This window comes from Ochotona curzoniae, unplaced genomic scaffold (assembly GCF_017591425.1).
Source record: "Ochotona curzoniae isolate NIBS_2020 unplaced genomic scaffold, NIBS_Ocur_1.0 contig_43, whole genome shotgun sequence".
Taxonomy (NCBI): domain Eukaryota; kingdom Metazoa; phylum Chordata; class Mammalia; order Lagomorpha; family Ochotonidae; genus Ochotona; species Ochotona curzoniae.
This window is the reverse complement of record NW_024466218.1, coordinates 20,781,933-20,795,986: the sequence shown is the minus strand read 5'-3', so window position 1 is coordinate 20,795,986 and position 14,054 is coordinate 20,781,933. Positions and strand designations below refer to the sequence as shown.

The 14,054-nt window shown below is 50.7% G+C and overlaps 1 protein-coding gene across 3 annotated transcripts in view; it reads left to right on the top strand.

Annotated features, from left to right (window-relative positions):
• DYM (dymeclin) overlaps positions 1-10,333 on the top strand; it is a 290,990-nt gene extending 280,657 nt beyond the window's left edge. For all 3 annotated transcript variants that reach the window (XM_040984988.1, XM_040984986.1, XM_040984989.1), the window contains one exon: positions 9,949-10,333. In XM_040984988.1, the coding sequence (XP_040840922.1) occupies positions 9,949-10,098 (150 nt within the window). In that variant the 3' untranslated portion in view covers positions 10,099-10,333. The remainder of the gene's footprint in view (positions 1-9,948) is intronic.
• Positions 10,334-14,054: the final 3,721 nt, after the last annotated feature.

Genomic DNA, 14,054 nt, shown 5'->3' with positions numbered 1-14,054 from the left:
GGATGCTCCCAGTTGCAAGCCGTTTGCTCCTCCCCCTAAGTAATACTTGTATGTGACATGGGATACTTGCATTCTCCTGCCTTGCCATACATTGATTTTGGTAGATGTTAGTAAGAGAGGGTGCCTTTTTAATTTTTTTTTAAGATTTATTTATTTTTGCTGGAAAGGCAGGTATACAGAGAGAAGGAGACAGAGAGGAAGATCTTCTATCTGCTATTTCATTCCCCAAGTGGCTACAACAGCCAGAGCTGAGTCAACTCAAAGCCAGGAGCTTCTTCCGAGTCTCCCATACGGGTGCAGGGTCCCAAGACTTTGGACTGCCCTCTATACTTTCCCAAGTCACAAGCAGGGAGCTGGATGGGAAGTGGAACAACCAAGATATGAACTAGTGCCCATATGGAATCCTGGTGCATGGAAGGTGAGCCAGTAGGCTACCATGCCAGACCCAAGAGGATGCCCTTGATTTAGTGACTTGCAGCCAGTTGATGGGGCCATGGACTTACTGGCTTCTTCTGTTTTTGTGTACATGGCATACGGTGCCAGACCATTAGTGACAGTGAGTTAGCTCTCAGCTTGCAGGATGCCCAACACATCCCTTCCCATGCACTATGGCACCATGTGTCAGCTGCCTGGGCTTCTGGCCACCACAGCCTTGCCAACCAGAATAGCCAGGGCTTAGCCATTTTGTCAGGATCCTGGGAACCTCGCATGCAGAGGATGTAGACCCACCCGCTAGATGGCAAGAAAGGCTGTGATCTTGTCCCGCTGTTGTGCTCAACCAGCTTACTTGCTGAAGCCCAACAGTTACAATAATTATATAGATAATGAAAAGAAAAGGTAGGCCATGCCCGTTTGTGAGCAGACGAGGCTGTGCTTGTAGACCATGGGATTGTTCAACAGCGCCTCTGCAGGTGGGGAAGGCCAACCTCAACGTCCTGGCCAATGTGGCAGCTGGGGAGAGCCCACTGTCTGGTTCAGAATCAGTGGAAGGGACCAGCTAACCCCCGATGCCCCCGCCCATTGGGGAGAAGTCCCTTTCTACCAGCTTCAGCTTCTAGTGCCGCGGCCTGGGCAGTGAAGTTGCAGTACAAGCATTTAGACCATGGCACAATATGGATGTTTTCAGACCTCCTGCTTGAACCAACACGCACAGCATTCTCTCTTCCTTAGTCTGCTGTTTTGAAAAGGGAAGCAGCATCTGGAATGCTCTGGAACCCACCTGTTACCATGCCTTTCACACTGAACACACGGTCAGGCTCTTCAGGGCACACTTCTCGTTAACTAATGTGCTTATTTACAAAAAAAAAAAAAAGGATTTTTAAAAATGAAATTAAAAATATGCTCTGCATTCTGTTGCCCAAAATAAGCCCAGATATAGAAGAATGCTTTTATTATTTATTTCTCATGTCTGAATCTTAAAATGGAGCATGTTATTTAAATTTAGAATTTCCCTTTGAAAGGTCCTTTTTGTGACTGTTTTCAAAGTAAATACCAATTTGGTTTAATTTTCATGCTTGCAAATCAAATTATCCATGGTTGGTCCCTGAACATAAAATAAGAGATAAGCAGTGTATCTTTCTTTATTGCAGTGTGTAAATTTCAAACAATTAGAGCCTGTGTTATAAAATGTAAGTCTCCCTGCATACAAACCACAATCATGTTTTGGATGGAAACAGTTGTGGCTCTCCACCTGCTCCTCCTGCTTCCCTCAGGGCATTGACTGGGAGCAGGGAGGAGGACAGGGACCAAAAAAGAGGTCAGTGTGTCTCTGCCTACTTTCCTTTGACAGTGACTTTTGTCACAGGCAGCACATGATGCAGCATTCTTTAGACAAGCAAGTCCTGCAGCAGCTCCCACCTGGTCCTCACTGGCACTCCCCAGCCCCACGAAAGTCACTTGTCCTCTGCAGCCAGTTAGAGTGGTCTTATTGACTGCATTAGTCCACGGTGACCTGACAGAGTTTCAAGGAGGTGACATTTCTTGCAGGTGCTTGTTAGTATCAGAGCTGCTCTAAAACTCCCCTCGCGAATCCCTCGTGTCTACCGTTCCTAGCCTAGTTGCGATAGGGTCTGTGATACTGGCAGTCGAGACTTTCTTATCATGATACTGAGTCAGAGTTCCAGTTCCACCTTGCAGCACTGGCATCCCACATGGGCACTGGTTCATGTCCTGGCTGCTCTGCTTCCTGCCCAACTCCCTGCTCATGGCCAGTGGAGATTGGCTTAAGTCGTTAGGCCCCTGCACATATGTGGGAGACCTGGAAGAAGCTCCTGGCTCCTGACTTCAGATCAGCTCAGCTCTGGTCATTGTGGCTATTTGGAGAGTGAACCAGCAGATAAAAGATCCTTCCCTTTCTGCCTCCGCTTCTCTCTGTGAATCTGTCTTTCAAATAAAAATTTAAAAATAATAAATCTTTTTTTAAAATTGGGGGGCAGGACTGGATCCCAGGCATTCTGATATGGGATGTGGGTGTCTGGTACCTGCTGTACCACAGTGCCTGCCACTATGGACCTTAAAAGTAAAGTTACACGAGTAGTTAAATATAGCTCCCATTGAATTTGGCATACCTTAACGGCTATTAGGGATGTATGTTTTTATTTGTACCTTGTGTTTGGGACCATGTTGGGATGGGGGGGTGTTAAGCCCTTCTAGTACTAACATTCTGTGATCTGTGGTTCCTTAGCATAAAGGCTTGGGAGAGCTATGTGGGTTTTTCCAGCTGGCCCCAAGGTGTTGGCTTCAGTGGGGTGAACCCATCCCCCAGGTATCTCAATCCCCTGACGAGGGGACTCGCCCAGTGTGGCCATCCTTGAGTGGACTCTAAGGCAGCCTGCTTGATACTGAATTCTACTTTGCAGCGAATGCAGTCGTTTAGCATCCCTGTGAGTACCTGCTTCTCTTCCCTGCCCTCGGGTCAGCTGATGTGATGGTGCAGAAGCACATGGCTCCCAGGGTGCACTGTGTTTGTACACATGTATGAGCACACGTGCTGGAATAACCATGGGGCCGAGCTTCACCTTGATAGGGAAGCCACACATAGGAGGTGGGGTAGGGAAGCCTCATGGGAGGCTCTCATACCACTGGGAAATAGAGCCATCAGCACACTGAGCTCAGCTCTTCATTTACACTTTAAGAGACTTGTCAGAGAACACGTATTTGGCTTAGTGGTTAACCTGCCAGTTAAGACCTTCTTGAGTCTCTCAGAAAGCCTGGGTTCAAATCCCAGCTCTGACCCTGATGTCAGCTTCCTGCTACCGAGACCCTGAGAGGCAGCCATGGTGATGCAAGTGACTGGGTACCTTCCGTCCACATGGGAGACATGGACTGAGTTCATAACCTCCACATGGCCTGGGCCCTGCCATTGCAGACACTTGGAGAGTGACCAGGGATGGGAGCTCATTTTTTCTCTTGTCTGATTCTTCACCCTGTATTCCTCACGGTTTTTCAAATGTGTACATACTTTTTTTTTTTAATATTATGCTACTTTTTTCAAAAGAAACAAAGTAAAACAAAATGCTCACCAGAGTTGTGATATTTAAATAGAATTTTCTCCAAGTGTGTTGTAGGGAGCGCCATTGGTCCAGCAACCACAAAGCCTTTACCCCACACTGTTTTTTCCATGGTGGAGGCAATATCCTCCTTATGTAACAGGTGCATGGGAACATTGACTGCAGAGCGTTGTTTTCACTTCTGCTCAGGAGTAATCCAAACATGCCTTTTCTAACCATGGACTATGTCTCTTGAAGCTTGGAAGATGACCAAGTGTGGGTACAACTGAAATCCTAAGAATGTTGCAAGACAATAACTCTTAAGGAACTCAGTAAAACTTCTTATCCGCGTGCATGTCTGCATTGCCGTTATCTTTCCAGATCCATCCGGCATATCACAGCACAGGCCATGTTTCCCCTGATTAACGTTCTGAACCCTCACCCCCAGTGCCAGGCACAAAGCATCAAGCTGGGGGTGGGGGCCAAGCAGAGCCGCCTGTGCCTGTGTGACACTCCATGCCTAACTCTGCATGAACGTCTCACACAGCAGAGGGGCTTGCTGGACTGGAATCTGTAATCTCAAATCAGCATCTCCCTTTGAGTCCTTATCGCCTACTGCCCTGGCTTACAGATTAGTCTCGGGGGAAAAAAAAAAATCAGTATCCAAAAAGATCGCAGATCCTGTCATTACATTTGTTAGGCCAGCCACATTTTGAGGCCATTTTTTTTAAGCATGTGACAACCTTGACAAGAGTAAAAGGAAAGGGATTTATTCTACAAGGAACTTGTCTCAGTTCACTTCATCCACTATCTGTAAGTCATTACAATGCAAGAGTCCACATGCGAAATACAAAATGTAGCCGTGACCACCTCCAACAGCGCCTTTGCTGGGTGTATGGGAGCTGGCGTTTCCTGGGGAGGTGAAGGTGCCACGATGGTAGCCTAGCAGGCAATGTGAGAAGTTAACCTGTTAGTAAGACAGCCCCCCATCCTCTCTAAGATTAACGTGGCTCACCTAGGAGTGGAGGCCCACTTTTGAAGCCCCCCCCCTTTTTTTTAACTACATCTGTTCAGTTTCTGTGCTTTTCTTTTGTGTTGTCCATCCATCCATCCATCCATTCACTGAGCAGGTACCATCCTACCCCAATAGTGTTGTAAGCACCAAGGAACACATCAGTGGGGAAAGGAAGAGGAAAGCCCAAGTCCCTGCCCCCAGCTAGATGACAGCCTCACAGCAGTGTGTTTGTGTCCCCTTGTACAAAGGAGGCAGTCCTCGAGGTCACCAGTGCCCACTCAGGGCCAGTCCCCTGCCAGTGAAATCTCTTTTCTATTTCCAAGCCAATAGGTCTTACTCCAACCACCTACTCCCTCTTCTACTCTCCTCACCAGCCTCCCTAAACCCTGTTCATGCACTGTGCCCCAGGGGCAGCCAGACCCTCTGCTTGCTCCTGCGGCCCTTTCGTTGGTCCCCTGCCCTTTGTGCACAGCCCAGGACCCTGTGTGTAATCCCTTCTCAACCTCCCCTGCAGCCGGCAAGCCTGGCCTTCCTTCTCTAGGCCTTCCCACTGGCCACTACAGAGCAAGATGCCTAGAAAACCCCAGCCTCATGCTCTCTCCATCCCAGGAGATTCTCCTTGGATGAGGGCCCAGTGGCATGGCATGGAGTGGCCCCACCCTGTGTTTTGTCAACTGTCAAGGTCATGTGTGGTCACTCAGAGGTGACAAACTGGCTCTGGAGCCCCGGGTGGCCAGAGCTCTCTGGGGCTGTGTCTACTCACCCTGTAAGCACTCATAGGAGGCCATGGTGCCAGCGAGCACCGGGTCCCTGGGGACACAGTGTGTCCTGATCATCCTCACCTGTTAATTGTAACTTCACATCTCTTCGTTCACATCCTCTGATCAATGGCTCATCTTAGCCTACTGACCATTGCTGTGTCACAGTTTAACAGTTGGTTCTTTCTCCCAGAGGCTGCTGTCCAGTCCCTACTATGTTGTCACTTTGTGGGGCACCATCTTCTTCCCAGTCGGACCATGGCCCTGTCTACTGCAATCCCTCCTACCACCTTAAATGTTCTGTCTGGGGAGTGGCTGTTTCTGTCTTCACAGCACCAAGTGTGCTGGCCCACTATGTAGTTCACACCAGCATTCAGACTGTGGAGAATGATGGGGCAGAGTCCACAGAGCCCCCAGATTTCATAGCCCATCCCCGGGTTTAACAAAAAGACATGAAGACTTTCTTCCACCAGCTGTGATGGGAGCCCTAGCCCCATCACAAAGCCTGCTTCACCTTGGCTCTGAGCAGGACTGTGTACCTAGAACTACCCATGTCTGCTCAGAGTCGCAAGCCTGGGACCTGGCCATGCATGTGCCAGCTGCTGCAGGAACCCATCCCTTATCTAGTCAGAAGCTCACTAGAGTGCTCTAAAAGGCATTTGTACATTCTATCTAGTGACTTGATTTTAGATTTTAAGTGGCATTAAGCTTTCTGGAGCCGTGCCAGGTGCTTCCGTGAGTGTTTGCTGCTGTCCGTGTAGCCTGTAGGTGGAAGGGCAAAGTCGCTGTTGAGCTTTGGTGGTCATAAGATTATTACAGTTGGGCCTACCTTTGTGGACTGCACTTCCTGTGGGGTTTTGCCAGATCACATGACTGACAGCAGAGACAGGCTCAGGCTCCAGGCTGCCTGTTCCACCCAAGCCTCAACCACCAAATCAGACCTTGGCTTTTGTCTCCGAGCTGGGCGTCCGGATGTCCCACTGTGGTAGGTTGATTCACTGGCGCTGATAAAAACATTCCGGCCAAACTCGAGAGTCTAGCATTACCTCTGGCTCCAGAAATCAAAACAACAGGATTGTTGTAAGTGGCCTTGGATGGAGAGGGCGCTCCAGGCTGGAGAAATAGGCTTTCTCCTCTTGGCAAGTGAGTCACAGGGCAAGGATCTCGGAAAGAAAGGAGTGGAAGCCAGGGACTCCCCAACCAGGGCAGCCTGGGTGGCAGCGACCAACACCCAGCCCAGTGCCAGATGGGTTTCAGCCCTGACCACCAGATTAGAGCCCCTCTCCTTCAAGCACCTCCCCTGCTCTATCCCAGAACTTTGCTAGTCCTCACAGCATGCCCACTGGGGAGCCACTGGCCGGAGTTTAAAGCAGTCCTGAGAAGTCCTAGGGAGCTAGAGTGGGGTACAGATGCACCAGACTGTCAGAGTTGGAGGCGGGAAGGCTGCAGGCTGTGGCAGGCTTCAGGGTCTCGGGTGAGGTTTATTGGCCCCGGTGGAGGTGAGGATTCCCGATAAAGCAGGCTACACCATCACACCACCCCCAACCCTGCCTCCCAGGATGGCCCGCTGTTCCCCCGAGGCTAGAAGAGGGACAAAAATCCGACAAGTCAGTGTTTTTAGGCTATTGGTTGACATTCAGATCATAGTGTTTCCTAGATTGAACCCTGAAGAATGGGTCCCCAGAGCCCTGAGTGCTAACTAAAGCCTTTTATCTTTCTTTCCTTGACTTTAGGTGCCCAGGGTATCTCGGAGGCACTACAGTTTTCAGAAGTTGGTTAAGGGGACAAGCTAAGCACGGCTGGGGCAGGATTGGCTGTGCAATGAGTGACTGTGCATTACTTCCCTATACTGTCTGTGACCTGTGCCCAGGTCCCACCCTTTGTCAATGTCCCCAGGAGCCAGCCACAGCAGAAAGAGACTCTGCACCTTGTCCTTGGGGCCTTTGCTTTGTGGGGCCATTCTGAATGACATGCACCCATGTCCTTCATTCTTAGAACATGTGTCTTCCTTTTAAACACTAGGGGAAAGGACCAAGCCATCCACCCAGGTGATCTCGCCTCGCTGTCTCCTGTTCCCCCTGGGGAAGGGGTAGCTATGCTATGCTGTGGGTTTGGACCAGTACACCTATACCTCTCCCTGTCCCAGCAGTTTTCCTACTGCTCTCTCTCTCAGCTGTACTCCTTGTCCCATGGCCTGTGGTACATTTTCAGGAGACACAGCCTAGGAAGCCACCTGCAGAAGAGATGATGAGGCCTTCACAGTTCGGGCAGGGGCACCCAGAGCACTCAGGGGCCTTTGCCCTTAGTACCGTCAATTGTCAGTTGTCATTGGCTGGGCCAGCTCAGGACCTACATGTACTTTTCTACCACACTGCCTGATGCCCGGGCTTCAGGTGAATACCAGCCAACACCTTCGGCCTTTGTGCCAACTGGCAGAGTCTGGAGAAGAGGATGTAGCCTTGTTGTGGTCCTTGCCCCACGCCACTCCCCGACAGCATGGGATGGCATCTCTGTACCCAGTGGTGGGAAGAAAGATGCTTAGGTGCCAGGTGCCCCTCCCATTCCTCTGCAGGCATCAGCATTCCCCAAAGTCAGGAGCGCAGGTAGATCCTATGCTGGCTCTGGCCCAGGTTTCTGTGGTTCACCCAGAAGGCATCCTAAAGTCAGCTCACTTTTCTCTCCATCCTGCACTCCTTGGCTATGGGGAAAGCAGTCCCCCAACTGTTGCTGCACATCTGAGACCTAACTCTCCCCCTTTCCCCAGGCAGTGCCCCTAATAACGTCACTGCGTGGAGAACAGTGTGCACGTGTTTGAGTCACTTTGATTTCCAAAAGCAGGAAGCGTGTGTGTGTCAGTAGTTGCATGACCAAAGCGGAACCTTGGCTAGGATTCCTGCCCAGCGGCCAGGTGGGGAGCCTGCCCTCTGCAGGCCTCCCCAGGCTCCTGCTTGCTCAGGTTGGGGTCCTGCCACCCACTGCAGCACTGGGTGGCCTGGCAGTGGGACGGGGATAGGGGGGATGACCCCTTCCTTCCAGGCCTGCACAGTCCTTTCCCAAGGCCTGACATGATGGCAGTTTCCAGTTGTGTCATAAGGAGCAGCAGTGTGCTGGGTCCTGTGCCACACAAGCAGTGGGCCTGAGTCTGGCTTGGCCTCACTGGTGAGATCAGTGGCTACAGCCTGAGCAGAATGCTGTGGCAGGCCAGGAGAGCAGAGAGCTGCCCTCCAAGCGGTGCCGACAGGGTGCCAGTGGGTTAGTGGCTTCTTGCTACATCCGACTGTGTGGAAGCAGGGTTTTCCTGGACAGTGGGTACTTGTGAGATACGTGATCCTGTGACATACTTCCTGCCACCTCCAGCACCCCCCTCCTATCACAAATGAGAATACTGAGCCAGATCCCAAGAGACCACTCATCCTTGTCCCTGAAAATCATTCAAATCCACCCTCCTGCAGTCATGTGAGTGCAGGCCCATGCCCCTCCATTTTTCCAAACTCAGCTGACCCAAGTCCACCACAGACCCTGCCAGGGCTCCCAAAGTCCCCACATGGCATCATCTAGACCCTACGCCCTGCTGCCTGCTTTGTGTGCTACACACAGGCCTTCCTGGCACTGCTCCCTCCCCCTCCAGGTTCAAACTTCTGGGATGCCATGTCCCTCCCATCCTCACTGTCCTGCGCTTCTGTTGCCATCCCGGAAACTGTCTCTCTGGGAGGATGGGAGGTCTGTGTCACAGCCACAGCCCCTGACCCTGCTGTGGACAGGCAGATGGACAGAGGGGACACAGACAGACGGTTTCACACAGAAAGCATGAGATGGGAGAACACATGCGAAGTGCCCGCAGGCCAGGACACAGTCACTCTGAGTATATGCTGGAGGTTCCACCTGCTTTCCTGGTCACCAGATTATCTGTCAAGCCGCTGGGCACTCTGGATTTGGAGCAGCAGCCATGCTGGCCTCTGTGCTCACTGTGCACCTCACTGCCACCCGGCATGTGCCTGCGGCCTCAGCCAACCCCCTCCTCCATGCGCCTCCATTGTCCCCCCCCTTCCTGGGGCCAGGAGCCTCCAAACTGCAGCCAGTCTGCCTAGACTTGCCTTTACAAGGGAGGCAAGGGACCCAGAGGCTGGGAGCGGTGCTCCAAGGGTGTCTTTCTGGTCCCAGCAGGAAGAGGCAGGAGTGAAATCTGCACATCTTCCTGCCTACCAGACCCAGGGCACCCGCAGGTGTAGGTGGGGCCAGACCTGAGCTTTCTCCAGGGAGCAGGAGGCTGCCATTGCCATAGCCACCGCCAAAGCCAGGCAGAGCCAGCTGCCTGCTCAAGACTGGCCAGAGCCCACCTCATGACTCTGGAATGCAGAAGGGGAGTCTGCAAGGCAACATCTCCCCAGAGAGCTGAGCCCCTGCCTGTCGCCCCCTGCAAGCATTGCACAGCCCCTTCCCACCTGACTCCCATTGCTCAGCCACACTGTGTTGTCCCTCCGCCCCCACCCCATTGTGGTATTTGCTCTTCCCACAGAAATTCCGCTTTCCAGGGAGCCACTTGAAGGCCATGGAGTGGGTAGACGGGCTCCCCACACACCCTCAGTGGGTAGACAGGCTCCCCGCATGTCCACGCTGCTTGCAAGCCACCACTGCTTTCATCTGCACATGAGGGTGAGATGACCACCTCGTCTTGTTCTCCTTGCAGAAATTTCCAGAACTGAAATTCAAGTATGTGGAAGAGGAACAACCTGAGGAGTTTTTCATCCCCTACGTGTGGTCTCTGGTCTGCAACTCTGCCGTTGGCCTATACTGGAACCCGCAGGATATCCAGCTGTTCGCCATAGATTCTGACTGAAGGCAGGAGGCCCCTGGCAGCCCTGGTCACTCCGCCCAGCTAGCACCTTGGTTCCGAGGACAGAGGCGCCTGGACTGTTGGCGTCTGCCATGGAAGAGGCTCTCTTGAGCACGCCTCCTGCATACACTTTGCTTTGGCGAGTTGGTGCTGCTGGTAGTAGATCCCTCAGCTTCCATTGTAGCACACGGGGGCAGGGCCAAGTAGCCGACAATAATAAATCAAGAACTTGCTATTCCACATGCGGTTTTATTTCTAAACCAAAAGGCTAGAGCTTTCCCAGGCTCCTGAGGCCTCGGGCACGCAACACTTCACAGTGTACACTCTCCATGATGCATGTGCGAATTCTTGTTGTAACCATGTATGTGTGTGGGGTGGGTGGGTGGATAGCATTAAGGAATGACAATGAGGATAGGAGGCAGGAATTAATAGGGAAATGTGGTCTTGTGGGGAGGCTGTGTATGGCTGTGTGTGCATGTATGTCTGCATGAATGTGTATATGTAGATATGGCTATGTGTGTGGCTCTGTGTGTTGTGTGTGATTGCATGTGTCTTGTGTGTGTGGCTGCATATGTATGTGTGTACATGGCTGTATGTATCTGCACATTTGTGTATGTAAGTTGTTGCCTGGGTCCTGTGGAGTCCTGAGCTCCCCACCTGAGGTTGGCACTGAGGTGCCAACTCAAAACAGCAGGGTGTCTGTCTGTCAGAGAAACACTTCCTCTTGGTGAAACATGGGTAAATTCCTCGGTGAATGTGACCTCTGGGCTGTGGCTGAGATTGCACTGGAGTTCTGCATGGAGGAAGCTCAGCCACTCTAGTCATCCCTAGCAAAGAGCTCTCTCTGGAAGTACTGCCCCTACCCTCCCACACACACCTACTGCTCGAGCTGATGGGAAAGAGCTGAGGACAGTCTGTGGCACCAGGTTCCTTGCAGAGCAGAGCAATGGCACTGCAGGCCGAGTGGGATATCAGGACCATCTGGAGCCCATGCTGCACTACAGCTGGCCCATCCGTCTAGACAAGGAGCCTAGTTCCACTCTTATAGATGCCCTGGTGTCCGCTGTCTCTACCTGCTGTCTTCTCTTTCAAGACCAGCCCCTGCTCTCATCCGTAGGTCCCCCCACTGCAGGTTGTGCTGTCTGGGTCGGCACCCTTTTCTGGTGGGCTGGAATGCCATCCTTTGATACCCCTGTGCTGTCTGCAGCTCCTGGATCTCTCGGGGCTCATCTGCAGGTCCTCCCAACTGTGAAACCAGGCACTAACTGCAGCTTTGACGGCAAGAGGGCAACTTCTAAAGCCTCCTCAGGGACTGGGATGAAGTGGGAGCTGCCTGAGGTCAGGACACTTGACCCTGTCCCTGGTTGGGAATGGCAGATCCAGGGGGCTATGAGAAGACTGCTTCCCTTACCACTTCTGCAGGGTGGGCTCTGTGGGCCCTGGCTCCCCACATCAGGCCAGACCCAGCCCCTGGATCTCACTTCATGTCATAAACACACACGTCTCAGGATAAAGCTGAGTCCTCTGACCCACTTCTCCATGAAGTCCAGCTTTAGGGCCAAGACCATGGGAAGGGGGGCTGTTACTGGATTATTGTTGCAGGTGTCAGTCAGACTTCACTTTCGCTGTGGGAAATTGATTTCAGCTCTCATTGGTTTCCGAAGCATTTTAATCTGCTTCCTTGGACTTCAAGTGAAAACAGAGATGAATCATGGTTTCCTTGAAAGGGTCCTATATGAAGCTGCTCTGGTGGGAGCATGGAGCTGTCCCATGGGGCTGGACCCAAGCCTCCTGTTCCCCACAGTGCCCCTGGAGCCCCCATAGTGACCCTCTCCCATAGCTCAGGCCCTGTGTGGATCCTCCAAGGGCCCAGCCTGCCAGCCCGTGTCTCTGCCCAGCCCAGCATGGCCACCAGACCTCTCCTTGCCTTGATTCAGAATTGGCCACACAATGGTACAGACACCTGGTAAACTTGAACTCTGCTGGCATTTATTCTCTCCCTGCTTAGGGAATATAAGTATGTGAGAAGATGCAACATAGGACCCTTGTGTGGGTACCCCTGGCAGGACCCAAGATACAAACCACTGCTGTATGTCATTTCGTCCACCAAAGATGCAGCATCCATGCTTTGCTTTTTTTCTTTTAGTTTTTTTTTTTTAAAGATGCACTGGGATCCCATATGGGTGCCAGTTCGTATACTGGCTGCTCCATTTCGCATCCAGCTCCCTGCTTGTGGCCCTGCACCCTTGTGGGAGACTCAGAAGAAGCTCCTGACTCCTGGCTTCAGATCAGCTCAGCTCCGGTCACTGCGGCCACTTGGGTAGTGAATCAACTGACAAAAGATCTTTCTCTCCTCTATAAATCTGACTTTCCAATAAAAATAAAACCCTTATCTCATCCAAGAAGAAAGTAAAAATTCATTTAATGTGGCTTTGATAAAGTATGCATGTTGTAATAGACGTAGATAACTTTAGAGCTAAAAAGGAGGATTGTAATAATTCCAGGGGCATAGTTAGGAGTTGCAGGCGCAGCACATTAAGCCTTCCCAGATGAGTGCTGATTGGAATCCCCACTGTTCTACTTTAGTTCCAACTCCCAGAAAATACTTCAAGTGCTTGGGAGATCTGGATGAGGCTCTTGGCTTCAACCTGGCCCTTGTGGCCAGCTAGGGAATGAACCAGTAGATGTAAGACTTCTCTCTGTAACTGTAACTTTCAAATAAATTAATGTTTTTTTTAATTGCAAAATATAAAACAGGAAATAGGGGATTGAATGTTGACAAACTGTCATGCTTGAGTTAAAAAAACCTACATACAGTTTTTACCAGAGACCTTTTTAATTTTAATTTTTATATTGATTATGTAGCTGAGAGGGATGTATACCCATGTAGGCCCCTAATTAGGTTGGGGAGGGTTACTAGTGGGTAAAATCTTCAGTTCTTTTTTCTTTTTTTCTCATACGTCTGCGGTGGGAGAAGGTCAAACTACAGCCTGGGGAGGGGGGATGACATGGGGAAGAATGTACACAGGGTGTTCCTTGAGTGGTCTTGACACATTGTTGGCTTAGTTGCACCAGGGTTGAGAAAATTTTGCTAAGGTTTACCTCAGTGTATTCACAGACACAGGCACTTGTTGCAAAACTTGGCCAAGAGAGTTATTTAATCTGTTCTAGCAGAGATCTTTTTAAAATATTAATTTAGAAAACATGGAGGAAAAAGGTAGAGAAATATACATCCAGCAAATAGTAACTTAGAAAAAGCTGGTACGTATATATTAGTATTAAACTTTAAGGCAAAATAAAAAGTTTCAGTTCTTATTTGTTTACTTGAAAGGCAGAGAAACAGGCAGAAACAGATCTTTTACTCTCTGATTCATGCCCTGGTTGTCCAGAATGGCCAGGACTGGATCATGCCAAAGCCGGGAGCCCAGAACTCAATCTGAGTTTCCCACTTGGGCAGCAGGGACCCAACTACTGGACCCTCACGGCTACCTCCCATGGTGTGCATTAGCGGGAGACTGGAACCAGGCAGAGCCAGGACTCAACTGCAGGTCCTCCCATGCGGGATGTGGGCATCCTGAGTGCTGTCTTAACTACTGTGCCAAACAGGTACACCCTCCTCAAAAGCTTTTCTTAGGAGTAGGAGTTCAATTCCATTATTTGAATAAGGAAATAATTCTAAGTCTTTATGTACTTAATTTGTATACATTTAGTGATATAATCCCAAAAGATATCAAACAAAATTTGACAAAAGTAGAAATTCAAGCAAATATCCAATCAAGGAGACATATTTTTTAATATGTCTGTATAACCATTTTGAGCATCCCATATATAAATATTGAGTTATAGGAGCAGGTGTTTGGCAAAGCTGCCAAGGTGCCCGACTGAATCCCCCACAGCCCACATCCAACCTCATAGTGCGTGGCTCCAATGCCCTGGCTCCTGCTTCCAGCTTCCGTGAA